Here is a 27,053-nt window from a genome sequence, read left to right on the forward strand (position 1 = left end):
TAGGAGTGCGATCTAGGATCAATTTTGTCTACATACTCTTAATGAATAAGAATATGTAGACTAAGGCACTCGATCTGAGACTTTGTGGATACGGGCCCAGGTCTTGATACATTTTGTCTTAAGTGTGGGACAATGTCTTACTCATAGCAATCCCTCATTGCCCAATCAGAAGATGCTCCATAGCAGGGTGCTTATATCAGATTTCTTGATCCAACATCCTCTCACTCTGTTTCTCTTACAGTCAGTAGACATGGAAGATGGGAAGCCTGATCTGCTGCTGGTCAAAGAGGAGACAATAGAAGACAGACCAGAGAGCATTGATCTGCTGAGTGGAGTAAAGATGGGGGAGCAAGGTAAGGGAGAAATACATATAGCCTACATACAGTAATAGATCTTCAATGAGAAAATTGATGTCCCTGACAATACTTTTTGTCTTAATTTTCTTCATTCATTCATTAAATGAAACTTATGTTTACATACACATTATGTATGAACTTGACCAGGTAATTGACAAAAAAACTCCATATGTAGAGTTCTCTGCCATGTTTTTAGTCTATTTTCTAACCTCTTCCTACAGGTGGTTGGCTGGATGCTAACAGAGATTGGACGGCCGTCTTGGATTCCCAGACCGGTGCAGCCAAAGGCCCAGGGGACAACATCACTAAGCAGGCCAGGACCAGAGGTGACATGGTGGAGGTCAGTGGATGGAACAGCGTCCTCAATTCTGGGCTGGGGAACAACACTGTTAACTTCTTTAGGGTAGGGGGCCTCATTTGGAATTTTGGATGAAAAGCGTGCCCAAATTAAACTGCCTTCTACTCAGGCCCAGAAGATAGAATATGCATATAATTAGTAGATCTGGATAGAAAAAACTGTTTCCAAAACTGTTAAAATAATGTCTGTGAGTATAACAGAACTGATTTGGCAGGCGAAAACCTGAGAAAAATCCATTCAGGAAGTAGGATTTTTATTGTTGTTGTAGTTTTCTATTCAATGCTATTAGAGTATCCATTGACTTATGACTCAAATTGCAGTTCCTATGCCTTCAACTAGATGTCAACAGTCTTTTGTTTCAGGCTTGTATTCTGAAAAATGAGGGAGTAAGAGCAGTCTGAATGAGTGGACCCTGCCGTGTCACAGAGCTTTTTCATGCGAGCGAGCAACCGAGAGAGTGCCTTTCTTGTTTACCTTTTATATTGACAACGTTATTGTCCGGTTGAAATATTATCGGTTATTTAGGCTAAAAACAACCTGAGGATTGAATATAAACATCGTTTCTATGAACTTTACTGATACAATTTGCATTTTCTTTGTCTGCCTGTTGTGACTGCATTTGAGCCTGTGGATTACTGAAAAAAACGCGCCAACAAAACAGAGGTTTTCGGATATAAAGAGAGACTTTATCGAACAAAAGGAACATTTATTGAATAAATGAATGTCTTCTGAGTGCAACCATATGAAGATCATCAAAGGTAAGTGATTCATTTATCTCTATTTCTGACTTGTGTAACTCTTCTACTTGGCTGGTTACTGTTTGTAATGATTTGTCTGCTGGGCTATGTTCTCAAATAATTGTAAGGTATGCTTTCTCCGTAAAGTATTTTTGAAATCTGACACTGTGGTTGGACTCACAAGTTAATCTTTGAACCTATGTAAAATAGTTTTATCTTTTCTGAAATGTTATAATGAGTATTTCTGCCAGGAAGGCAGTTTGAACTAGTTCATGTGTCTGAAGGTACAATGGGAACACAGCTGAATCAGTTACACCTACTGCCAACAGTGCGAGACAAATAAAAATAAATAGGAACGCAAGGCTTTATCTTTTAAATTTTTTTTTTTACAGAAATGTTTGTCAATCGACCGGTTGGTGACCATTGCCCTAACAGGTGCTGCCTTCAGCCTGCCTTTATATAGGATCTATCAACTGGAACATGGACCCTGACCTTCGTTCTCCTCACACTCTCCTTATGTTAAACCAGACATCAGACAATGTCAGTGCCTCAACACTAAATGGCAACACAAGCCCATTAACAAATTACAGTAGTAGTAACGCTATCAGTAGATCCGGTGGCAAAGATAAGCACTTCCTATGTTCGTTGTGTGGGAAAGCCTTCAGTTTCCCCCAACAAGTGGAGATCCACCAAAGGATGCACATGGGGGGGAATCTGTTTGGTTGCCTGCCACCTGTGTCAGGCAAGTTACTCTCACTCGTCCAAGCTGAAAAGGCACCAGAGGGTCCACACAGGTGTGAAACCCTACAGCTGCCCCCAGTGTGAAGAGGTTCTCCCACCAGTACCAGCTGAAGATGAGCCTAAAGATGCAGACGGGAGAGAGGCCATTCGCCTGTACGCACTGCAGGAAGAGGTTCTCAGAGAGGAGCTACTTGAGTCTTTGTAGTTAATTCTGTTGGTTTTGGATGTAGTGGGGAACTAGATGAGGTGAACTGAGGAAAGAATGAGTATGATGAGGCAGATCGATTATATGGTGATGGTTGAAGTTATGGTGTCTGTAAAAATGCTTCACTGATGAAAAGTGACAACTAGGTCCCTTTAGATTTTATAGTGAGGTAAGGATAGTTCCTTAATTCATGTTTACTTGACATGAAGTACTGTAGCTGTGTGCGCAATGTTGAACCTTTTCAAAAGTATTCTAAAATTCATTTTTTTTTAAGCGTGGGTACCAGATTTACAAAAAAGTCAAGTGTTACCATAGTGAGAAAAGTTATTCTACTTGTCACATCACTTTGCGCAATAAAAGTACTGTACTTCAAAGTTATGTGAGTGTATGACTATTTTGTTGAAATGAAATACAAAATCAACTCTGTGCTGACTGACTTGGTTATTTTTGTATCATTGCAGGGACTGAGTTTCCCTTATCTCAGTGAAACCAAAACATTATACTTAATTCTTGCATGAACACATATGGACATTTTTTATAATAAACTCCAATGGCTCCATATTGTTAGGTACTTGAATCACAGTGTTAGAAATGGGCTTGACTGTGGTTAACATTTAATAATATCATGTTTCTGTTTGTATAGCGAAGAGTTTCTTCTAGAATCCTTTATATGTTCTTCTGTTCAATATGTGTTTACAGTCTGCAGTCCATGATGATCTGCTGATATCCGGTGTTGCTGGTGGGAGAGACTGGACCTCTGAGGCTGCTGGTCACAAACCCTGGCCCTGGATCAGAACCCTGGATCAGGAGCCATCACGCTTTCTTCCCGATTCGGAACTAGGACCGAAACACGAGGGACAAAGACTCCACCACCACATAGAACACAACCAGTGGACAGATGGACTGAACCACCTCAGTCCTGGTCGTCATCAGAGAGACGGAGGCTCCAGTCAGGGATCCAGTCTGCAGCCCAGACCCTTCTCTTCACATTCTCAGTGCAGGGATGGAGCAGGGCCTGGGGCTGATAGAGATAGACCCTCCTGTTCCTATGATACAAACACCACAGTATCCATTATGAACAGAGCAGGTCACCCTGGGCTTCAGCCTTCAGAGAGAGTAGTGGGAGACCCATCTGGTGGTAGTCTATCAGCAAGTCTGTCTTCTCCTTCAGGGTCTCATCTAATGCCTGGTGACTGGGTTCACAGAAGGTCTGGACCTGGGTCTAGCCTTCCTCAGTTACCTCAGGTTTACCCCACCAATACAGACACGGTCAGGATGGGCGTTCACCCCAAGAGGTACCTAGCCTATAACACAGAACACAATCCCAACAACACCCAAACAATGGCTAGAGGTCAAGGTGGGAGCTCAAAGACTAACCATCTGACGGTGGTGGCTCCTGCTTCTACCTCTGGTGTTATTGGCTCACAACGTGGGAGGCCAAGTGTTAGGTCAGATGCAGACAAGCCGCACGCATGCCCCACATGTGGGAAGCGTTTCACTGAGGCAAACTATGTGAAGAGGCACCAGACCGTTCACACCAAGGAGAGGCCCTTCAAGTGCAAACTGTGTTACAAGAGCTTCGCATTCCTGAGTAACCTTATCAGACATAGGAGTGTCCACAATGGGAAGAAATTGTAGCATTGTGGCTTGAGATGTCCACAGGGCATATCTGGGAACCATTTTTTAGTCGACATAATATAATTATTGTGTGAAGTGTCTTGGGGCAAGAGGTTAATTAATCACATACCCCTCAACCCTTTGTTAACTGTGTAAATACCTGTTTTTAGAGAGAAAGTAAACCTAGGCTAGAACGAGGACAGTTGAATATTTACCTTATTGAGGTGATGTAGATGGGATAAAGTCGTTCTATTATTTTCTACTCTATTCTTGCTAACACACTTTTCTTTCTAAACAAGTCTGCTCTCAGCTTGAAATATACTGATCATAGGAGATTTGATGTGAGATGTACTAAGCAGTACCGTATTTCAAAGAACATTGCGCACACCTTTTTTGTTTAACCACCCCCTTTGAGCTATGACGCCAACCAAAAAAGACCCTCTTCTTCAGTGTAAACGGAATAGCTGTGTGTATTAACTGTAGGGGTAGCCATGTTGCTGGAGATCAGAATTGTCCAATGAGAGAATGGCAGGTTGAGGTTGCCAGAGTTGGTGTAGTACAGAAGGTGTCGTATGCTAAGGTAGTGAAGAGAGTAGTAGAGGAAGATCCAGGGCGAGGGATCCTCATAGGTTCCCTATGAGTAGGCCGAAGTTAATAGAGAATCCATAGAGAGTGATAGGAATAACGTGTGCTTCAGTTAGCTTGGCTTCTTAGCGTTCATTGAAATGGGATCTAAATCACAGAAAATATATTTTGTGACAGCTGCAGAGAAGAACTTTACGTGATTTTACTGCAGACGATTTACAAGGTGTGTTGAACGATAGTGTCCCATCCTCCCAGGCAGCCGGCCTGGTATAGGATCAGATGGGGCCAAAGTGGTGGAATAGTGTTATTTATTTATTTTTGTTTTTTTTTATAAATATGAAGTTGAATTTTTTTAAATTATTAAACAGTAACATACAAAAAACAGAACAGCCAGAGGGATTACACAAATAAATAATAATACAAATCCACATTATATCAAATCAAATACAAACATGTACCGAATACATTGACATTTTGTTTGGTATACGTTTGAATGATTCTAAATATTTTTCCAAATCAGATTTTTCTTTATAAACGTTGAATTTGTATGAAAAATATTCTAAATAAAATAGAGATTTATGACATACTGACATTCAATTGTGGAATCAGTCTAGTAAAATACATGTCAAACTTAGATATTTCAATGGTTGTATGCATTTTGTTGCCAAGATATAGTTTTACATCAGTCCAGAACACCTCACTATGTAAACAATTACTGAAAAAGTGTTCAATATATTCAGTTTATTGTTCACAGAAACTGCATTCACTGGTAACATTAGGTATATATTTAGAAATCAATCTATTACACAGGTAGAATCTATGGATAATCTTAAAGGAGATCACCTTTACTTTATTGGTCACCATAAATCTGTGTGGAGTGAGCCAAGCACGGCGCCAGTTTACATCAAACGATGAAGCCCAACAAAATATAGCAAGAAGGAATAGATTTCCTGTAGAAAATATCCCTTAATAAACGATTGTTGAATTTCTTATCTAGTGAACTTATGCCATTCACCTGGATATCGCTTACAATAGATGTTTCAAAATATGCATTATTCTGAAGTAAAGATTTTATCCCACTAGGTATAGCTTTTATAACTGTCATATTCCTTGCTTGAAACCTTGAAGTTGTATCTTCCCATAAATTCTCTCCATGTAAATAGACTGCCACTAATTCTTACTAATTGGCTGGACAAAGTTTTTCGAGAACCAGTTACTGTAAAATAACATTTTGTTTCTATGTCATATTGAACCATTATTCCATATATAACATTTATGAGGTGAAAAGTTGTGTTTATACAGCAAAGACCAGCACATTAAAACCTGCTTGTGAAAAGCCGGCAATTACATTGGAAGTTTACCCACAATATAGGGACTTGTAGTAAAAAATTAAGCCATCCGAGCTTCTGAAAAACAAAATGAGGTATAATATTCCAGAAACTATGAGGATTTTTTAAGTACCTTTTAACCCAGTTGACTTTTTATATATGATTAAAGAGAATGATGTCAAAGACATTTAGACCGCCGTTACAAACCCAGTTGGTGATAACATCTATTTTTATCTTATGTGGCTTGTTTTTCCAGATGAAGTTGTACAATAGCCTATCTAAGGTACAGCAAGTGCATTTGGGAATGTCAATAGATGAAAAAAGATAGGATGCCCGAGATAGCCCCTCAGCTTTGGATAAAATCACCATCTCTTGAAGACTTAGATCTTTCCCTAACCATGAGGATAATTTATTTTTAATAGATTCAGTTACAGGATTCAAATTAAGATCATTCACAGCCTTAAGATTTTTGGTGCTCTACACCAAAGTAGGTTACAGTATATTTTTTCAGAGATCTTATAATCCGGTGGATTGAAAGCTCCTTTCAGAACAAAGATCTCGCATTTGGATTGATTTAATACCAAACCTGAGATTTTGGAGAACTGCTTCACAATATCCAATGCTAATCTAGCTTGTGACACATTTTTCAAATAAAGTGAGGTGTCATCCGCCATTTGGGATATCTTGATCTCTCTGGCCTGGAATGTAATGCATTCAAATGGACTTTGATGAACTAATGAGCATAAGGTTTGAGATACTAACAAAAATTAAAAAAGGTGAGATTGGACAACCTTGTCGAATTCCTTTGTAAATGTTCAACTTTGAAGATGTTCCATGGCAGAGTTTGATACAGCTATTGCCACCATTATACAGAGTTCTAATAGCATCAACAAAACAATTACCGGGGAAGTCATCCAATAGATCACAATACTCAACCAATTCTAACACCAGCCTCAGATTATTAGATATATGGCACCCTTTCATAAACCCTGATTGACATTCATCAGATCATTCAAGCACCACTTTAACCTTTTCACAAAGATTGAGACTATCATTTTGTAGTCGTTATTTAGGAGTGTGATTGGATGCCAATTATCAATAATTAAGAGGTCCTTGTGAAGACTAGAGGTTAAGATCCACAAGTACATTTTTGATTGTAGTGAACGATCTCTATTACTCCATGTGTACTGTTTCTCTCCATGGTTTTTAACTCGCCATATGTCAATTAAGTCCAGGCTTTGGCAGAAATTCCCCAATTTGTTCACACCAATGTTAGGCCTATGGGCTAATACACTGCTCAAAAAAATAAAGGGAACACTAAAATAACACATCCTAGATCTGAATGAATGAAATATTCTTATTAAATACTTTTTTCTTTACATAGTTGAATGTGCTGACAACAAAATCACACAAAAATGATCAATGGAAATCAAATTTATTAACCCATGGAGGTTTTGATTTGGAGTCACACTCAAAATTAAAGTGGAAAACCACACTACAGGCTGATCCAACTTTGATGTAATGTCCTTAAAACAAGTCAAAATGAGGCTCAGTAGTGTGTGTGGCCTCCACGTGCCTGCATGACCTCCCTACAACGCATGGGCATGCTCCTGAGGAGGTGGCGGATGGTCTCCTGAGGGATCTCCTCCCAGACCTGGACTAAAGCATCCGCCAACTCCTGGGCAGTCTGTGGTGCAACGTGGTGTTGGTGGATGGAGCGAGACATGATGTCCCAGATGTGCTCAATTGGATTCAGGTCTGGGGAACGGGCGGGCCAGTCCATAGCATCAATGCCTTCCAATTGCAGGAACTGCTGACCCACTCCAGCCACATGAGGTCTAGCATTGTCTTGCATTAGGAGGAACCCAGGGCCAACCGCACCAGGATATGGTCTCACAAGGGGTCTGAGGATCTCATCTCGGTACCTAATGGCAGTCAGGCTACCTCTGGTGAGCACATGGAGGGCTGTGCGACCCCCCCAAAGAAATGCCACACCATGACTGACCCACCACCAAATCGGTCTTGCTGGAGGATGTTGCAGGCAGCAGAACGTTCTCCACGGCGTCTCCAGACTCTGTCACGTCTGTCATGTGCTCAGTGTGAACCTGCTTTCATCTGTGAAGAGCACAGGCAAATTCTCTGGCAAATGCCAAACGTTCTGCACGGTGTTGGGCTGTAAGCACAACCCCCACCTGTGGACGTCGGGCCCTCATACCACCCTCATGGAGTCTGTTTCTGACCATTTGAGCAGACACATGCACATTTGTGGCCTGCTGTAGGTCATTTTGCAGGGCTCTGGCAGTGCTCCTCCTTGCACAAAGGCGGAGGTAGCAGTCCTGCTGCTGGGTTGTTGCCCTCCTACGGCCTCCTCCACTTCTCCTGATGTACTGGCCTGTCTCCTGGTAGTGCCTCCATGCTCTGGACACTACGCTGACAGACACAGCAAACCTTCTTGCCACAGCTTGCATTGATGTGCCCTCCTGGATGAGCTGCACTACCTGAGCCACTTGTGTGGGTTGTAGACTCCATCTCATGCTACCACTAGTGTGAAAGCACCGCCAGCATTCAAAAGTGACCAAAACATCAGCCAGGAAGCAGAACCACTCCTTTATTGGGGGTGTCTTGCTAGTTGCCTATAATTTCCACCTGTTGTCTTCCATTTGCACAACAGCATGTGAAATTTATTGTCAATCAGTGTTGCTTCCTAAGTGGACAGTTTGATTTCACAGAAGTGTGATTGACTTGGAGTTACATTGTGTTGTTTAAGTGTTCCCTTTATTTTTTTGAGCAGTGTATATCAGTCTCATTATAATAAACCACATTAAAGTCCCCACCAACTATAATCTGACTGGATGGATATTTTCTCAGAAGTAAGTCATTTGGAGGACTAGAACAGTATCCATATACATTACACAACACAAGTAATCTGTCCATGTAAAAAAAAAAAAAAACGTTGAAATGATGTGCTAAAATTGCAACCCAGCTGAATTATTAGCCCCGTGGGCCAAGAAAATGTCACTGCCCCCACTGATGAATGTGTTTCTTGAACGAATACAAGATCTGAGTTGCAGTCCTTACAAAAAAAGCTTTAATCTTCAACAGGTTTCGTATCCTCCTGGCATTGATTGACATAAACTTCAAGTCCATATACAAAATAGAAAGGAAAATCCTATGCAATCTCAACTCTACCCTCTATAAAAAGGTGCTTCATATACAGTACCAGTCAAAAGTTTGGACACACCTACTCATTCCAGATTTTTTTTTTATTTGACTATTTTCTACATTGTAGAATAATAGTAAAGACATCAAACCTATGAAATAACACATATGAAATCATGTCGTATCTAAAAAAGTGTTAAACAAATCAAAATATATTTTATATTTGAGATTCTTCAAAGTAACCATCCTTTTCCTTGATGACAGCTTTGCACACTCTTGGCATCCATGTTATGGCAGCGATTTCCTCAACGTCAGCAAGACACCAGAGCTGATTGTGGACTACAGGAAACGGAGGGCCGAACACACCCCCATTCACATCGACGGAGCTGTATTGGAGCAGGTCGAGAGCTTCACGTTCCTCTGTGTCCACCTAGGATCTGTCATGGTCCACACACCAACACAGTCGTGAAGAGGGCATGACAACACGTCTTCCCTCTCAGGAGGCTTAAAAGATTTGTCATTTGCCCTCAGATCCTCAAAAGGTTCTACAGCTACACCATTGAGAGCATCTTGACTGGCTGCATCACTGCTTGTTATGGCAACTGCTTGGTATCCGATCGCAAGGCACTACAGAGGTTTGTGTGTACGGCCCAGTACATCACTGGAACCGAGCTCCCAGCCATCCAGGACCTCTATACCAGGCGTTGTCAGAAGAAGGCCCTAAAAATTGTCAGACTCCAACCATCCAAGTCACAGACTGTTCTTTCTGCTACCGCACAGCAAGCAGTATCGTTGCACCAAGTCTGGGACCAACAGGACCCTGAATAGCTTTTACCCGCAAGCCATAAGACTGCTAAATAGTTAGTCCAGGTAGCTATTTGGTAACTATTTAACTATCTGCATTGACCCTTTTTGCACAAATGTTTTTTGGACTCATCACATACCCTGCTACTACTGTTTATTATCTATCCTTTTGCCTAGCCACTTTATTCCTAGTTATATGTAGATATCTACAGTACCTCAATTACCTCGTAACCCTGCACATCGACTTGGTACTGGTACCCTGTGTACAGTGCATTCTGAAAGTATTCAGAAACCTTCCCCTTTTCCACATTTAGTTACGTTACAGCCTTATTCTAAAATGGATTAAATAGTTTTCCTCATCAACCTACATAGAATGATTGGGCATGATTTGGAAAGGCACAAACCTGTCTAAGTATTCAGACCTTTTACTCAGTACTTTGTTGAACCACCTCTGGCAGCGATTACAGCCTCAAGTTTTCTTGGATATGACTCAACAAGCTTGAAACACCTGTATTAACACCAATATTTTCTGTAGATCCTCAAGCTCTGTCGGGTTGGATGGGGAGCGTCGCTGCACAGCTATTTCACAGTCTCTCCAGAAATGTTTGATCGTGTTCAAGTCCGGGCTCTGGCTGGGCCGCTCAAGGACATTCAGAGACTTGTCTCGAAGCCACTCAAGCGTTGTCTTGGCTGTATGCTTAGGTTCTTTGTTCTGTTGGAAGGTGATCCTTCACCCCAGGTCCTGAACGCTCTAGAGCAGGATCTCTCTTTCCTTTGCTCCGTTCATCTTTCCCTCAATCCTGACTAGTCTCCCAGTCCCTGCCACTGAAAAACATTCCCACTACATGATGGTGCCACCAGCATGCTTCACCAGGCTTGGGATTCAGACCAAATAGTTCAATCTTGGTTTCATCAGACCAGAGAATCTTGTTTCTCATTGTCAGAGTCCTTTGGGTCTTTTGGCAAATTCCAAGCGGGCTGTCGTGCCTTTTACTAAGGAGTGGCTTCCGTCTGGCCACTAGACCATAGCGGCCTGATTGGTGGAGTGCTGCAGAGATGCATGTCCTTCTGGAAGGTTCTCCCATCTCCACAGAGGAACTCTGTCAGAGTGAACATCGGGTTCTTGGTCACCTCCCTGACCAAGTCCTTCTCACCCGATTGCTCAGCTTGGCCGTGTGGCCAGCTCTTGGAGTCTTGGTGGTTGCAAACTGGATGATGGAGGCCACTGTATTCTTGGGGACCTTCAATGCTGCATAAATATTTTGGTACCCTGCCACAGATCTGTGCGTCGACACAATCCTGTCTCGGAGCTCTACGGACAATTCCTTCAACCTCATAGTTTGGTTTTTGCCCTGACATGCACTGTCAACTGTGGGACTTTATATAGACAGGCGTGCGCCTTTCCAAATCATGTCCAATCAATTTAATTTACTACAGGTGGACTCCAATCAAGTTATAGAAAACATCTCAAGGATATTGAATGGAAACAGGATGCACCTGAGCACAATTTCGAGTCTCATAGCAAAAGGTCTGAATACTTATTTAAATAAGGTATGGGTCCATTATACCCAGGAGCACTTCTAGTTTCCAAATCCCTTATTAGGATAACACAATAGCTTGACCTGTAACCAGGATCCATGAAATTGTCACTCCGAGGCGGATGCAGGCTCATGCACAGATAGAGACAATAGCTTCAAATCATTCCAAGCAAACAGTTTGAATATTCAATCTTCCAGAATCTAAGTGATACCAAGTCTTTTATTTCATTTTTGCGCCTTATAAAAAACGACTTTGATATCACAGGTAGAGAGAGGCTGCAGTAGCATAATGGTGGTGCTGTTGAGCAAATGTTCAATTATTAAAGAAAGATGCGTTTACAGTCATGACAGAAAAACACAGTACATAGAGACACACACAGCTTCACAGCAAGATCTTAGTGAGTTTGATGTTTTTCATTTCATTCCTTTCATTAAAGAGAGATTATAAATAGTGATTAAATACATTTTCTTGCTCTATCCCCACATTTTTTTAAGTAGTTATATTACAGTGAACTTTGATGAACCCTATGTAAAAAAAAAAAAATGTAGCTGTAAAAATAGCTGGTAGATTTTTTGGGGGGGATGTGTGCCACTAGTAGAGCAATAATCCATTGTTATTAACATGGCAAAGCATAACATGCCCATACTGTGCCAGCTCCAAGATTGGAAAAACACTTGTTTACTGTATATTAGGTAACCTAATACAATTTTAACAGTAAATCTTGATTTTAAACATTTTGTCACATGTGCTAGATCAATAATAGATTGTCATTAACAATGCAAATCATAACATACCCATATAATGACAGCTACAAGATCGGAAAAACACTAGTTTATTGTATATTATAAACTGGGTGGTTCGAGCCCTAAATGCTGATTGGCTGACAGCCGTGGTATATCAGACCGTCAGTATATCACAGGTATGACAAAACATTTATTTTGACTGCTCTAATTATGTTGGTAACCAGTTTATAATAGCAATAAGTCACCTCTGGGGTTTGTGGTATATGGCCAATATACCACGGCTAAGGGCTGTATCCAGGCACTCCACATTGCGCCGTACATTAGAACAGCCCTTAACCTTGGTATATTGGCCATATACCACACCCCCTCATGCCTTATTGCTTAATTACAGTAAACTTTGAGGGATTATAATTACATTTCAACACAATTTAAAAATTTTGTCACATGACACCAGTAGATCAATAATAGAGTGATTAACATGACACACCATTGCTTCCTTGTGATATTGAGGAAGAAGATGAGAGGAGGATGTACACCATTGAAGCAAACAAACAGAAGAGGAGCAGAAGAGACTACAACCTGACTGCTGGAAGAGGGAACCAACTCAGTGAGGAAAGGACACCCACCAATTCTATGTAGCCTCTTGCATGGTGTTCATTTAATTTCTTGCCCCTTGGAACTGTCCCTCAGATTAGCCTCTCCTGTCTGTCCATATCCCTCTCCCTTACAGGTTTCCCAGGGGAACTATGAGGTGCAGACACAGGAGAGGACCTGGGAGGTTTTCCAATGCCTCAAAGATTGGCACCTATTGGTAGATGGGAAGATAAAAAAAACAGACATGTAACATCCCTTTGAGCATGGTGAAGTTGTTACAATTTGGATGGTGTATCAAAACACTCAGTATGCACACATCACTGAGTACTACTCTAAATATTTTCAAGCATGGTGGTGGCTGCATTATGTTATGGGTATGCTTGTCATTGGAAAGGGATAATTTTAGATTTTTTGGGGGGGGATAAAGCACAGACAAAAGCTAAGCACAGGCAAAACCTGGTTAAGTCTGCTTGTGAGGCATCGGTTTCTCAAACTAGACACTTTAATGTACTTGTCCACTTGCTCAGTTGTGCACCGGGGCCTCCCACTCCTCTTTCTATTCTGGTTAGGGCCAGTTTGCGCTGTTCTCTGAAGGGCGTAGTATACAGCGTTGTACGTGATCTTCAGTTTCTTGGCAATTTCTCGCATGGAATAGCCTTCATTTCTCAGAACAAGAATAGACTGATGAGTTTCAGAAGAAAGTTATTTGTTTCTGGCCATTTTGAGCCTGTAATCAAACCCACAAATGCTTATTCAATCAGCACAACAGTTTTCAGCTGTACTAACATAATTGCAAAAGGGTTTTCTAATGATCAATTCGTGCCATTGGAACACAGGACTGATGGCTGCTGATAATGGGCCTCTGTACGCCTATGTAGATAATCCATTTTAAAAATCAGCCGTTTCCAGCAACAAAAGTAATTTACAACATAAACAATGTCTACACTGTATTTCTGATCAATTTGATGTTATTTAATGGACAAAAATGTGCTTTTCTTTCAAAAACAAGGATATTTCTAAGTGACCCCAAACTTTTGAACTGTTGTGTATGTACATTTTATATTTCTGTATTTCATTTTCAATACATTTGCAAAAAAAAATCTAAAAACATGTTTTCCCTTTGTCATTATGGGATATTATGTGTAGATGGGTGAGAGTAAAAAAACGATTTAATCAATTTTGAATTCAGGCTGTAACACAATAAAATGTGGAACAAATCAAGGGGTATGAATACTTTGTGAAGGCACTGTAAGTGTCGAGACGGTGCGTTAAATCCCCAACACAGTTTTAGCGTTCTTATAGATTAAATGGAGAGCCAATGTATCCCACTGAGCCCATTCCAGCCATTACCGGGGTGTGTTTGACAGCAGTCGTAACGTTAACGGAAAAAACGACAGGCAAGAGTATGAAAGAGTCACAAGGGTAAAAGCAATCAATCCAGCGATATTTAAGTGACAAGTGGATTTTGCATTTCAAACACAGGAAATGGATGGCTGAAAAAGACAGATTCTCAGGTGGGCTGGGCATGAAGGTTGCTTTGTTTTAGGCCGCAAAATAAGCAGCGACGCTCCTCTGGGTGTAAACTGTGGATTTTGAATCTAAAATTCTCCTGCATAAAATGGACCCCTGCTTTTACTGCGACACAACGTAAAGACAATTCTGCAATAAATGACAGGAGTATACACACACAAAATGGTTGACCATTTAGGCTTGAAAAAATAACCAAATCACATCTTTTAATGATTATTTGTATGATAAGTATAAAACATTAACAATTGTGCACATTTTCCATCATTTTCACCTGTAATTATTCATTTATAAAATGTATAAAATGGGACTCTTATTCTGAAGAATTCCAAAAATCTGTGCCCAGAAGTATTTAGTTATACTAGCCTGCTTGAAAGTGGTTTCTGTGTTTATAAATCGTCCTTTACAATGTTCTTGCTGTAAAATATTTGGACATGTAAGAAGTGTCTGTAGAGGTGAGACGCCTAATGAGATTTCACATGTAAGGTAGAAGTGAATGGACAAGGAGCAAAGAATTTCCCAGGACATAGACATATCTGATATTAGCAGAAAGCTTACATTCTTGTTAATCTAACTGCACTGTTCAATTCACAGTAGCTATTATAGTGAAAGAATACCATGCTATTGTTTAAGAAGAGTGCACCATTTTGAACATAAAGTTATTAGTAAACAAATGAGGCACATTTGGGGAGTCTTGATACTACATTTTGAACAGAAATGCAATGATCAGTCTAAAACTTTTCACATACACTATTGCCATCTAGTGGCCAAAATCTAAATTGCAACTGGGCTGGAATAATACATTATGGCCTTTCTCTTGTATTTCAAAGATGATGGTACAAAAAAAATAGAAAAGGACGGTTGTTTTTTTCTTTGTATTATCTTTTTCCTTTCAAATGGTACTAAGAATATGCATATTCTTGCTTCAGGGCCTGAGTTACAGGCAGTTAGATTTGGGTATGTCATTTTAGGCTAAAATTGAAAAAAAGGGTTGGATCCTTATGTTTAAGAGTCTCCAATGCAGAGGCTGTCTGAAGGGGAGAAAGGTTGAGTATCTGTGAAGGTCCAATGGTGGTGAATACCGGTAGGCCTACACTGCAGCCTGAGAAGGCCCTATCACCAGCAGCAGAACCCAGGAATGATTCATGTGAAGAAAGTGGATTTTGTGTCTTTTATAGCGAGTAAACAGCACTGCACAAGTTGAAAAGACGTTAAGAAAGATCAACATCATTTCTGCAACTGAACGCTTTCCGGGATTAAAATATTTTGTGAGGATCTACATGGTGTACTGTCTCATGCGGTCCCACCCTCTCAGGCCCCAGAGCCTTTATTTTTTCATGACTGAAGGAAATAGGAATGTCGTTTTTGGAAATGTTTTCCATAATGTTATTTTCTAAGCCAGCAGCATACCACCCTACATACCACTGCTGGCTTGCTTCTGAAGCTAAACAGGGTTGGTCCTGGTCAGTCCCTGGATGGGAGACCAGATGCTGCTGGAAGTGGTGTTGGAGGGCCAGTAGGCACTCTTTCCTCTGGTCTAAAAAATATCCCAATACCCCAGGGCAGTGATTGGGGACACTGTGTAGGCTGCCGTCTTTCGGATGGGACATAAAACGGGTGTCCTGACTCCCTGAGGTCGTTAAAGATCCCATGGCACTTATTGGACGAGAAGGAGTGTTAACCCCGGTGTCCTGCTAATAATCCCCAGTTTACAACTAGCTCATTCATCCCCCTCCTCTCACCTGTAATTATTCCCCAGGTCGTTGCTGTAAATGAGAACGTGTTCTCAGTCAACTTACCTGGTAAAATAACGGATAAAAACATTTCCCTTCACCAAAATTGAATTCACATTTATTTGATTTTTTCCCCACCTCCGTCCAGTTGGTGGCGGCAACACACCATTTGCTCGTCGTTCGCCATAAAACCTCACGGAAGAAAAAGTAAACGGAAGTAAGCTTTGAACAAGAACAATCTTCACGTTAGCGTTTTTGTTAGATTCATTAACACAATGAAACTCAAACTGTGACTAATTTAACTGCATAGTATCACATACTTGTCCCAGGTAGTCTTTCATTTGCGTTGGAGACCGGACTTGGCTTATAGATGTTATCTAGGTAACGCAACCTAGCTTGTAACGTTAGCTGTTAACAATGGCTAACTGTATGGTTTTTCACACTCAAATAGCCTCCATCATGGAGGTGCTAGCGAATGCAGCCGTGGCAGAGATCTGTAAACTCGTAGACGACGACTATGCAGTGTTTCGTTTAGAAATTTCTCAAAGCCAGAAAGAAAACAGGGGATTGCGGAGGAAACTACAGTTAATAGAACTGAAGGTTGCACGGGAGCGCGCAGAGAGGACAACGCGAGATCGCGTCCTCGCCAGTCGTCCCAGTAGTGTCAAGATCCTCGACCGATACAGAGGAATGGCAAGAGGTACATTTAGCAGGCCGAGCTGGGTGACCTGTCTCCGCACTGCACATGTGTAACTTTAGATGTGATAACCAGAATTGGGTCTTGGTTAGTTTTTGGATAGTATGCAATAATTCCCCTGATTACTTGGCTATCTTGTACAAAAACACAATATTATATTCTAACCAGCATCTATTATTTACTCAATAAAAACAAGCAATATGGAACCTCTGGGGTTTGTGGTATATGGCCAATATACCACAGCTAAGGGTTGCATGGAACATAACAATCTATAAATAGTGTATCAATACATTATGAAAATTGCTACCTTACATCCTTGCCAATTCTAGACCGTGTCAATAGTGTATAATATACCGTTGAGCATTGACAGTAGCTAACCTAACCACTTTAATTTTTATTTTATCTTTATTTAACTAGGCAAGTCAGTTAAGAACAAATTCTTATTTTCAATGACAGCCTAGGAACAGTGGGTTAACTACCTGTTCAGGGGCAGAAAGACAGATTTGTACTTTGTCAGCTCGGGGATTGCAACCTTTCGGTTACTAGTCCAAAGCACTAACCACTAGGCTACCCTAAGGTGATGTGGTAATATACCATGGCTCTAAGGGCTGTTCTTATGCACAATGCAACACAGAGTGCCTGGATACAACCCTTAGCCGTGGTATATTGGCCATATACCACAAACCCCAGAGGTGCCATATTACTATTATAAACTGGTTACCAATGTAATTACAGCAGTAAAAATACATGTTTTGCCATACCTGTGGTATACGGTCTGATATGCCATGGCTGTCAGCCAATCAGCATTCAGGGCTCGAACCACCCAGTTTATAACCCCCAATAACTCTCTCAGGTGAAGGACATCTCACTGGAGGTCACAGGAACTTTGTGAAGCCAGCAGGACACAATACATGGAGAGATGACCAACCAATCACTGTTGATGAGGGGAGTGGAACCTCAACCCAGCATGTTATTGTGATAGAGGTTAGTGTAATAGTGTTGCATAAAAAATTTGTTACTTTGTAAATCAAGTGTGGTTTGTTTATTTCAGAAAGGCTCCCCTCAGCTATTCACTTGCCATAGGGGAGCTTGTGAGACTTCCCTACGACATTGTTATCCAATTCAACTCATGTACTGGTAATGAACTACTTTCTCTTGTGTCAGTCTGCAGATGCAGAGGCTGCAGGTCCTGGAGTCAAGCAGGAGAGATCTGAAGGAGAAGAGGACCCACGGCACAGCAGAGACATTCAGACTGGAGCGGCTGAATCGCCCCCTGTAGCTACAGAGAACCCCACCACCGCCCCAGCGCAGCCCAGGACCCAACGCAGCATCACGGCGATCAGTGGAACGCCGGAGGTTAGTGGAACGCCGGAGGTTAGTGGAACGCCGAACGTCGTCCTCAAGTCAGAAACAGACATCGAGACTTTAACGGGACTGGGTCGACTGGGCTGTCCTCCTGCTCCCCGCTCAGAGCATTTACTTTATGGTAACTCGAGCCCGAGGCCGGTTCTTTCCCATCAGGACCCAAGTGGCTCGTTATATACTGTCAATGATCCATCCTGTTCATACGCTACAGCGACAGAGATAATACCTAGTGACATGCCTGTGGGCTTAGAGTTACACACTGATCTGTCTAGAGGGGACTGGAACCGGTACAGTTGTAGTGTGTACTCTGAAGGGTCCCTAGATAAGAAAGGGGAGGGTCTGGTCGTAGATGAGGTGACTGTGAAAGTGGAGGGCGACGTTCCTCTGACATGGAATGCAGACGAGACTCAGTTAGGAGAAGGACACTCGCAGGGCAACACTAGTGACTTCTTAGACTACAGGGAAAGCTTAGAGACCAATCTAAATTTCGCAACCCACTCCCCTTTACATGTGTTCAGGGATCGTGACCCAGTGTCTACGTCAATGGCACCCTCCGATTCACATGGCCGTGTCCTTTTCGATCAGGTATTGAACTCAAATGACAGGGCTAGAGCCCAGACTCAGGGAGGGGGAGCTACATCAGGCAATAGTAAAGAGAAACGGTTTCTCTGCATGTTCTGTAACAAAGGCTTCAGCTGCCTCCAGAAAGTGGAGGTTCACCAGAGGATCCACACAGGGGTAAAACCCTTCAGCTGTACCCAGTGTCACATGCGCTTCGCCCAAGCTGGCACACTGAAGAGGCACCAGAGGGTCCACACAGGGGAGAAACCATTCAGCTGTACCCAGTGTCACATGCGCTTCGCCCAGGCTGGTGACCTGAAGAGGCATCAGAGGGTCCACACGGGAGAGAGGCCCTTCGCCTGTACGCACTGCAGGAAGAGGTTCTCAGAGAGGAGCTACCTCAGGATGCACCAGCAGAAAAAACATTCCACTCTATAACATAGGAAGTAAAAATTCCACTCGATAGCTTCTGACTTTTAGATCAAACCCTGCATTAAAGACAAAGATGAATTGTCATTGTTGTCAGCAGAAAAGATCCACAGATGAATAATGAGAGTAACAGATTTCAGTGTTGAATATTCCTGGGTAGAATATTTCATTCATACATTGTGTGATATATATGTCTAAAAAGTTGGTTAAATATTGTGTTTGTACTATGTAGGCAATATGATGTTCATAAATGCCTATTTCATTGCTTCCGTTCAATAATTCAATAACCCCCCCCAAGACACTTGAATGAATGCAGTTTATCAAGTTAATGCAGATTTTTTAAATGTTTGTGTGGTTTTCATATGGTGTATTTAACACTTGATTATGTTTAATAAACACAAAATGTGACTTTTCATTCTAAGACTTTCATTGAGACTATCTTTAGTTAGCATCTATATACACTTACTAAATATAGCTACACATACCCACACACTAACAAACACCTACTGTACACATCAAAATAATTTAGTCAGGTTTGTCTGACTTTTGACTTATCATAGCTGACTTGTTTTCTTTACCCACAACATCATATTTATGTGCACCATAATGGGTATAACAACAATGAAGTCATTCTGTGATTACAGTATAGGACTCAACACTCCATGTTGAAAGTGTGTTTATTATCGTGTGCGTATATGTACCCGAGGGAGTATATGTCTGTGTAATCTGCATCACCTCTCTCTTCCAGGAGGAGGGTCCAGAAGTGGTGCTGGTGAAGGAGGAGGGATATGAGGAGGGTCTGGGGAACCCTGAGGGGACCATGGTCATGGAGGACAACCAGACTTCACCTCTTGAACCCACAGAGGAACCATCTGAGCAGCACAGGACCACACAGAGTCTCACTGAGGTGATCATACGGAAACTACTGTCTGAATGGTATTAGGTCAGGACCCATATTCACAAAATGTGTCAGAGTAGGTTTGCTGATTTAGGAGCAGTTTTGCCTTTTCTATTTGGAAAGGTCCTAGATTAGCACTCGTACTCTGAGACTCGGGGCCCAGGTCTTGATTCATTTTGTTGTAATTGTAGGACGATGCCTTTGAATTATTAGTTTCATTTGATTACTTCACACTCTTCAAAGTTACATGCTAGCTGTACCTGAAGACTTCCAGTCTTTGCGCTAAGCTGGTTTGCGCTGGCTCGCAAAATTGCCTCTAACTTCCTGCACACTGGACCCAGAGACGAAAAAATTGTATCCACAATTTAATCTGACTCTGGGGAAGTAGATAATTGCCCATATCATTAACTATCCCTTTAAAGAGTGTCAAGTAATCAAATTAACTAACATGTTTGCATAGTACTCATATCAGTCCCTCATTGCCCAATCAGAAGATGCTCCATAGCAGGGTGCTCATATCAGATTTCTTGATCCAACATCCTCTCACTCTGTATCTCTTACAGTCAGTAGACATGGAGGATGGGAAGCCTGATCTGCTGCAGGTCAAAGAGGAGACAATAGAAGATGGATCAGAGAGCATTGATTTGATGAGTGGACTAAAGATGGGGGAGCAAAGTAAGAGATAAATACATATAGCCTACATACTGTAATAATCTTCAATGGGAATAGGGATGCACCTGGCTATTATCTTTGTAATTAACACATATGAAACAATATGAATACTTCATTTATTAAACAATATCAATACAATTTGTATAAAATACACACAAAAAAATATGTACACTGAGTGAACAAAACATTAGGAACACCTGCTCTTTCCATGATATAGACTGACCAGGTGAAAGCTATGATCACTTATTGATGTCACCTGTTAAATCCACTTTAATCCATGTAGACAAAGGGAGGGGACAGGTTAAAGAAGTATCTTCAAGCCTTGCGACAATTGAGACATGGATTGTGTATATGTGCCAATCAGAGGGTGGGTAAGACAAAATATTGAAGTGCCTTTGAACAGATTATGGTAGTAGGTGCCATGCACACCGGTTTGAGTGTGTCAAGAACTGCAACGCTGCTGGGTTTTTCACGCTCAACGGTTTCCTGAGTGTATCAAGAACGGTCTACCCCCCACAGGACATCCAGCCAACTTAACACAACTGTGGAAAGCATTGGCGTCAACATGGGACTGTGGAACGCTTTCAACACTTTGTAGAGTCCATACCCCAACGAATTGTGGCTGTTCTGAAGGGAAATGGGGGTGCCACTCAATATTAGGAAGGTGCTCCTAATGTTTTGTACACTCAGTGTATATCAACATAAGTCAGACATCACCAGGCAAATAACACACAAAAAATCCATGTCTAAAAATCCATCCATGTGTCATGTTTGTTAAGTCTGGACAGTAACCTCTTCCTGCAGGTGGTGGTTGGCTGGAAGCTAACAGAGGAGATTGGGAAGCCATCTTGGATTCCCAGACCCAGACGTGTGCAGCGAAGAGCCCGGGGGACAACATCACTGAGCAGGCCAGGACGAGAGGTGACATAATGGAGGTCAGTGGATGGGACTGTGTCCAACTCTGGGCTGGGGAACAACACTGTTAACCACAACCAGAAACAAAAATTTGAATACAAATCAACATTCAAACTTAGTCTCCATGACGACAGACTGGCTGAGACCAGGGCAAGGCATAGATTTTGTCTGCGAGGGTGGGGAGGTGTCCGTATGCAGCTGGAGAGAACAGACAGACTCGGCTAGCGATGCTCCGTCCTGTTCCTATAGTTGTGATTCAGAGAGACTGATGACGCCTCAGGTTAACCACCTAACAGGTGCTGCCTTCAGCCTGCCTTCTATAGGATCTATCAACTGGAACATGGACCCTGTGACAACACAGACACTCCCTGGCCTTCGTCCTCCTCACACTCACCTTATGTTAAACCAGACTTCAGACAATGCCGGTGCCTCAACACTAAATGGCTACACAAGCCCATTGACAAATGACAGTAGTAGAGATGGAATAAGTAAAAGTGGTGGCGCCAAAGAGAAGCGCTTTGCGTTTTCATTTTTTGGGAAAGCTTTCAGTTTCCCCAAACAGGTGGAGATCCACCAGAGGATGCACACGGGGGATTAATTGTTCAGCTGCCACCTGTGCCGGGCCAGTTTCTCGGACTATTCCAACCTGAAGAGGGTCCACCTAGGGGACAAATTAAATTGCCCCCAGTGTGAGAAGAGGTTCTCCCACCAGCACCAGCTGAAGATGCACCTGAAGATCTACACAGGAGAGAAGCCATTTCCCTGTGTTCTCAGAGAGGAGCTACCTCAGGATACACCAGCAGAAAATTCACATGGCCCATGTATAGTGAAATATAAATGCATCATGCAACAATTGGGTGAGTTACAATTTATATAAGGAAATCAGTCAATCGAAATGAATTCATCAGGCTCTAATCTATGGATTCACATGACTGGGCAGGGGAGCAGCCATGGGTGGGCCTAGGAGGGCATAGCCAATTGTATGCTCTCCCTCAAAACTTGAGATATCTGTGGCTTTGTGTTGAGACAAAACTGCACATTTTAGAGTGGCCTTTATTGTCCCCAGCAAAAGGTGCACCTGTGTAATGATCATGCTGTTTAATCAGCTTCTTGATATGCTACACCTGTCAGGTGGATTATGTTGGCAAATGAGGAATGCTCACTGACAGGGATTTAGACAAATTTGTGCACAACATTTAAGAAAAATAAGCTTTTTGTGCGTATGGAACATTTCCGGGATATTCTATTTCAGCTCATGAAACACGGGACCAACACTTTACATTTTTTTAAATATTTTTGTTCAGTATAGTTTGTTGGTAGTTAATTCTGTTGGTTTTGAATGTTGTAGGGAACTGGATGAGGTGAACTGAGGAAATAATTAGAATGATAAGGTGATGGTTGGTGTGATTGTGTCTGTAAAAATGCTTCACTGATGAAGTGACAACTATGTCCCTTTAGGTTGATGCTGGTGCTTTATAGTGAGATAAAGATAGTGCCTTAGTTCATGTTTACATGAAGGTGTATGTAATGTTGAACTTTTCCAAAGTATTCAAAAAAAAAAATTATGAAGTAGTGAAGCTGTGTGTAAGTCCCGTATGTAAGTGTATGCCAGTTTTGTTGAAATTAAAGACTAAATCGACTGTGTGCTGACTGATTTGTAAAAAATAAAATAAAAAAAATTCTCATCTCAGTCGAACCAAAACATTATACTTCTTTCTTGAATCAACACATACAGTGCATTCAGAAATTATTCAGACTTTTTCCAAATTTTGTTACGTTACAGCCTTATTCTAAAATTGATTAAGCCGTTTTTTTCTTTTATCAATCTACACACAATACCCCTAGTCATATTTGCACATTTACAAAAAATATTCCAAAAATCACCTTATTTTACATAAGTATTCAGACCCTTTGCTATTAGTCTCGAAATTGAGCTCAGGTGCATCCTGTTTCCATTGATCATCCTTGAGATGTTTCTACAACTTGACTGGAGTCCACATGTGGTAAATTCAATTGATTGGACATGATTTGGAAAGGCACATGCCTGTCTATATAAGTTCCCACAGTTGACAGTGCAAGAACCAAGCCATGAGGTCGAAGGAATTGTCCCCAAGAACACAGTGGCCTCCATCATTCTTAAATGGAAGAAGTTTGGAACCACCAAGACTCTTCCTAGAGCTGGCCGCCTGGCCAAACTGAGAAATCGGGGGAGAAGGGCCTTGGTCAGGGAGGTGACCAAGAACCCAATGGTCACTCAGAGAGCTCCAGAGTTAATCTGTGGAGATGGGAGAAACTTCCAGAAGGACAGCTATCTCTGCAGCACTCCACCAATCAGGCTGTTATAGTAGAGTGGCCAGACGGAAGTCGCTCCTCAGTAAAAGGCACATGACAGCCCGCTTGGCGTTTGCCAAAAGGCACCTAAAGGACTCTCAGACAATGAGAAACAAGATTCTCTGGTCTGATGAAACCAAGATTGAACTCTTTGGCCTGAATGCCAAGTGTCATGTCTTGCGGAAATCTGACACCATCCCTACGGTGAAGCATGGTGGTGGCAACATCATGCGGTGGGAATGTTTTTCAGTGGCAGGGAATGGGAGAGTAGTCAGGATCGAGGGAAAGACGAACGGAGCAAAGTACACAGTGATCCTTGATGAAATCCTGCTCCAGAGCGCTCAGGACCTTAGACTGGGGCGAAGGTTCACCTTCCAACATGACAATGACACTAAGCACACATCCAAGACAACGCAGGAGTTGCTTCGTTCACATGTACGCCTGCCCCACCTGTCAGAAACGCGTCGCTGAAGCGTACTCTGTGAAGAGGCACCAGGCCGTTCACACCAAGGAGAAGCCCTTCAAGTGCAAATTGTTACAAGAGCCTTCCTGATTAGTCTCTGAATGTCCTTGAGTGACCCAGCCAGAGCCCGTACTTGATCCCGATTGAACATCTCTGGAGAGACCTGAGAATATCTGTGCAACGACGCTCCCCATCCAGTCTTGACAGAGTGTGAGAGGATCTGCAGAGAAGAATGGGAGAAACTCCCAAATATAGGTGTGCCAAGCTTGAAGCATCATACCCAAGAAGACTCGAGGCTGTAATCGCTGCCAACTAAGTACTGAGTAAAGGGTGATATTTCAGTTATGTTTTTTTATAACTGTTTTTGCTTTGTCATTATGGGGTTTGTGTGAGATTGATGAGGAAGAAAAAAGACGTCATACATTTTAGAATAAGGCTGTAACGTAACAAAATGTGGAAAAAGTTAAGGGGCCTGAATACTTTCCAAATGCACTGTATAGAGCATTGTTTTTTATAGAATAAATTGCAGTGCCGCCATATAGTTAGGTAATTGAATCACAATGTTATAGATTGGCTTGACTGTGGTTAACATTTTATAATATGTTTCTGTTTGTACAGCAAAGAGTTTCTTATATAACCCTTGATGCTTTTCTGTACAATCTTTATTTGCAGTCTGCAGTCCATGAAGACCAACTGATACACAGTGTTGCTGGTGGGAGAGACTGGACCTCTGAAGCTGCTGGTCACAAATCCTGGTCCCGGATCAGGACCCTGGATCAAGAGCCGTCACTCTTCCTTCCCGAGTCGGAACCAGGACCCAACCGCGGGGGACAGAGACTCCACCACAACCACTACATAGAACACAACCAGTGGACAGGTGGACTGAACAGCAACAGTCCTGGTGGTCATCAGAGAGACAGAGGCTCCAGTGAGGGATCCAGTCTGCAGCCCAGACCCTTCTCTTCACAGTCTCAGTGCAGGGATGAAGCAGGGCCTGGGGCTGATAGAGATAGACCCTCCTGTTCCTATGATACAAACACCACAGTATCCATGATGAACAGAGCAGGTCACCCAGGGCTTCAGCCTTCACAGAGAGTAGTGGGAGATGCCCCTGGTGGGAGTCTAACAGGAAGTCTGTCTTCCTCTTCAGGATCTCGCCTAATGCCTGGTGACTGGGTTCATAGGAAGCCTGGCTCTAGCCTTCCTCAGTTACCTCATGGTTACCCCACGAATATAGACAGGGTCAGGATGGGCGTTCACCACGAGCGGTACCTAGCCTGTAGCACAGCACACAATCCCAACAACACCCAAACAATGGCTAGAGGTCAAGGTGGGAGCTCAAAGACTAACCACCTGAGGGTGGTGTCTCCTGCTTCTACCTCTGGTGTCATTGGGTCACAACGTGTGAGGCCAAGCGTTAGGACAGACGCCGGCAAAACATACGCCTGCCCCACCTGTCAGAAGCGCTTTGCTCATGCGAACTATGTGAAGAGGCACCAGGCCGTTCACACCAAGGACAAGCCCTTCAAGTGCAAACTATGTTACAAGAGCTTCTCCTTCCTGACTAGCCTTATCAGACATAGGAGTGTCCACAACGGGGAGAAATCGTAGCAGTGTGACTTGAGATGTATGCAGGGGATGTCTGTGAACTATTCTTTAGTTTAATTATTATAGTTATCATGTCTAGTGTCTTGGGGTAAGAGGGTAATTAACCACATACCCCTCATTAACCTTTTGTTAACTTGCTATTTGAAATTGGATTGTAAATACCTGTTTTTATGAGAGTTGCTAACACGCTGTGCTTTCTAAACAAGTCTTCTCTCAGCTTTAAAGACAGTGATCATAGGAGATTTGAATTGTATTATAATAAGCAGTATCTTATTTCCAAGAACAGCGCGAGTACCTTTTTCATTGAACCACACCCATTGTGTAAATGGAAGTGAACAGTGACAAAGAACTATTTCCACGTTAGTGTTTTTATTGTTATTTAGACTTTTATTAACACCCTGGAACTCAAAATATGACTAATTTAACTGAACAACACCACATACTTCCCCCAGTTAGTGTTTAATGCATTCTGGTAACTCCGAGCTCCCCAGGTCATCCACCTCTCGTGCATATTTTTTGTTCTGGCACCTTCCGATTTATAAATTAAGCGCTGATTACATGATTAAACAACCAGTTATTCTACAACATTGCCTGATTTTTTGCGTCTTGTTTTCGTTCTATTGTAAGGCCTACATGAAATGTACCAAACGTGTTTGTATGTAATAATTCTTGAAAACACATATTGCTGTTTTTTATAATAAACTCCAATGGCTCCATATTGTTAGGTACTTGAATCACACTGTCAGACATGGGCATGACTGTGATTAACATGTTATAATATGATGTAATGTTTCTGTGTGTACAGCGAATAGTTTTTTTCAGGTATCCTAGCGGTTAAGAGCGTTGGGCCATTAACCGAAAGGTCGCTGGTTTGAATACCCGAGCATGACTAGGTGGAAAAACCTGTTGATGTGCCCATGAGCAAGGCACTTAACCCTAGTCGCTTCTGTATGTTGTTCTGAAGCAGAGCATCTGCTAAATTACTAAAATGCAAATGTAATAAACCCTTGTGCTTTTCTGCAAAATCTTTGTTTGCAGTCTGCAGTCCATGAAGACCTGCTGATATCCATTGTTACTGGTGGGAGAGA

The 27,053-nt window shown here is 42.1% G+C and overlaps 2 protein-coding genes and 1 long non-coding RNA gene across 20 annotated transcripts in view; 1 reads left to right on the top strand and 2 right to left on the bottom strand.

Moving 5' to 3' along the window:
• The window catches only part of LOC109901251 (zinc finger protein 583-like), an 880,650-nt gene that overhangs the window by 416,978 nt on the left and 436,619 nt on the right, over positions 1–27,053 (top strand). The window contains exons 1-7 of one of the 18 annotated variants that reach the window (XM_031836513.1): positions 16,188–16,726; positions 17,577–17,707; positions 17,888–18,097; positions 19,827–19,985; positions 20,540–20,651; positions 21,453–21,583; positions 25,030–26,552. The exons of 14 other annotated variants lie outside the window; for them this stretch is intronic. In XM_031836513.1, the coding sequence (XP_031692373.1) occupies positions 16,444–16,726; positions 17,577–17,707; positions 17,888–18,097; positions 19,827–19,985; positions 20,540–20,651; positions 21,453–21,583; positions 25,030–25,968 (1,965 nt within the window). In that variant the 5' untranslated portion in view covers positions 16,188–16,443 and the 3' untranslated portion in view covers positions 25,969–26,552. Of the gene's footprint in view, positions 1–241; positions 354–577; positions 697–3,096; positions 6,715–16,187; positions 16,727–17,576; positions 17,708–17,887; positions 18,098–19,826; positions 19,986–20,539; positions 20,652–21,452; positions 21,584–25,029; positions 26,553–27,053 lie in introns of those variants that run through there. 3 more of the 18 variants (XM_031836515.1, XM_031836512.1, XM_031836518.1) reach the window with 3 other exon arrangements.
• The window catches only part of LOC109901169 (zinc finger protein 629-like), a 247,635-nt gene that overhangs the window by 130,361 nt on the left and 90,221 nt on the right, over positions 1–27,053 (bottom strand). The window lies entirely within an intron of this gene.
• Positions 12,412–16,462, bottom strand: LOC109901242 (uncharacterized). Its single transcript, XR_002256700.2, has 3 exons — positions 16,347–16,462; positions 16,093–16,218; positions 12,412–12,977 (listed from the first exon to the last, which is right to left on the bottom strand). It is a non-coding gene; the product is annotated as an uncharacterized LOC109901242 (long non-coding RNA).

The sequence above is a fragment of the Oncorhynchus kisutch genome, linkage group LG12, assembly GCF_002021735.2.
Source record: "Oncorhynchus kisutch isolate 150728-3 linkage group LG12, Okis_V2, whole genome shotgun sequence".
Taxonomy (NCBI): Eukaryota; Metazoa; Chordata; class Actinopteri; order Salmoniformes; family Salmonidae; genus Oncorhynchus; species Oncorhynchus kisutch.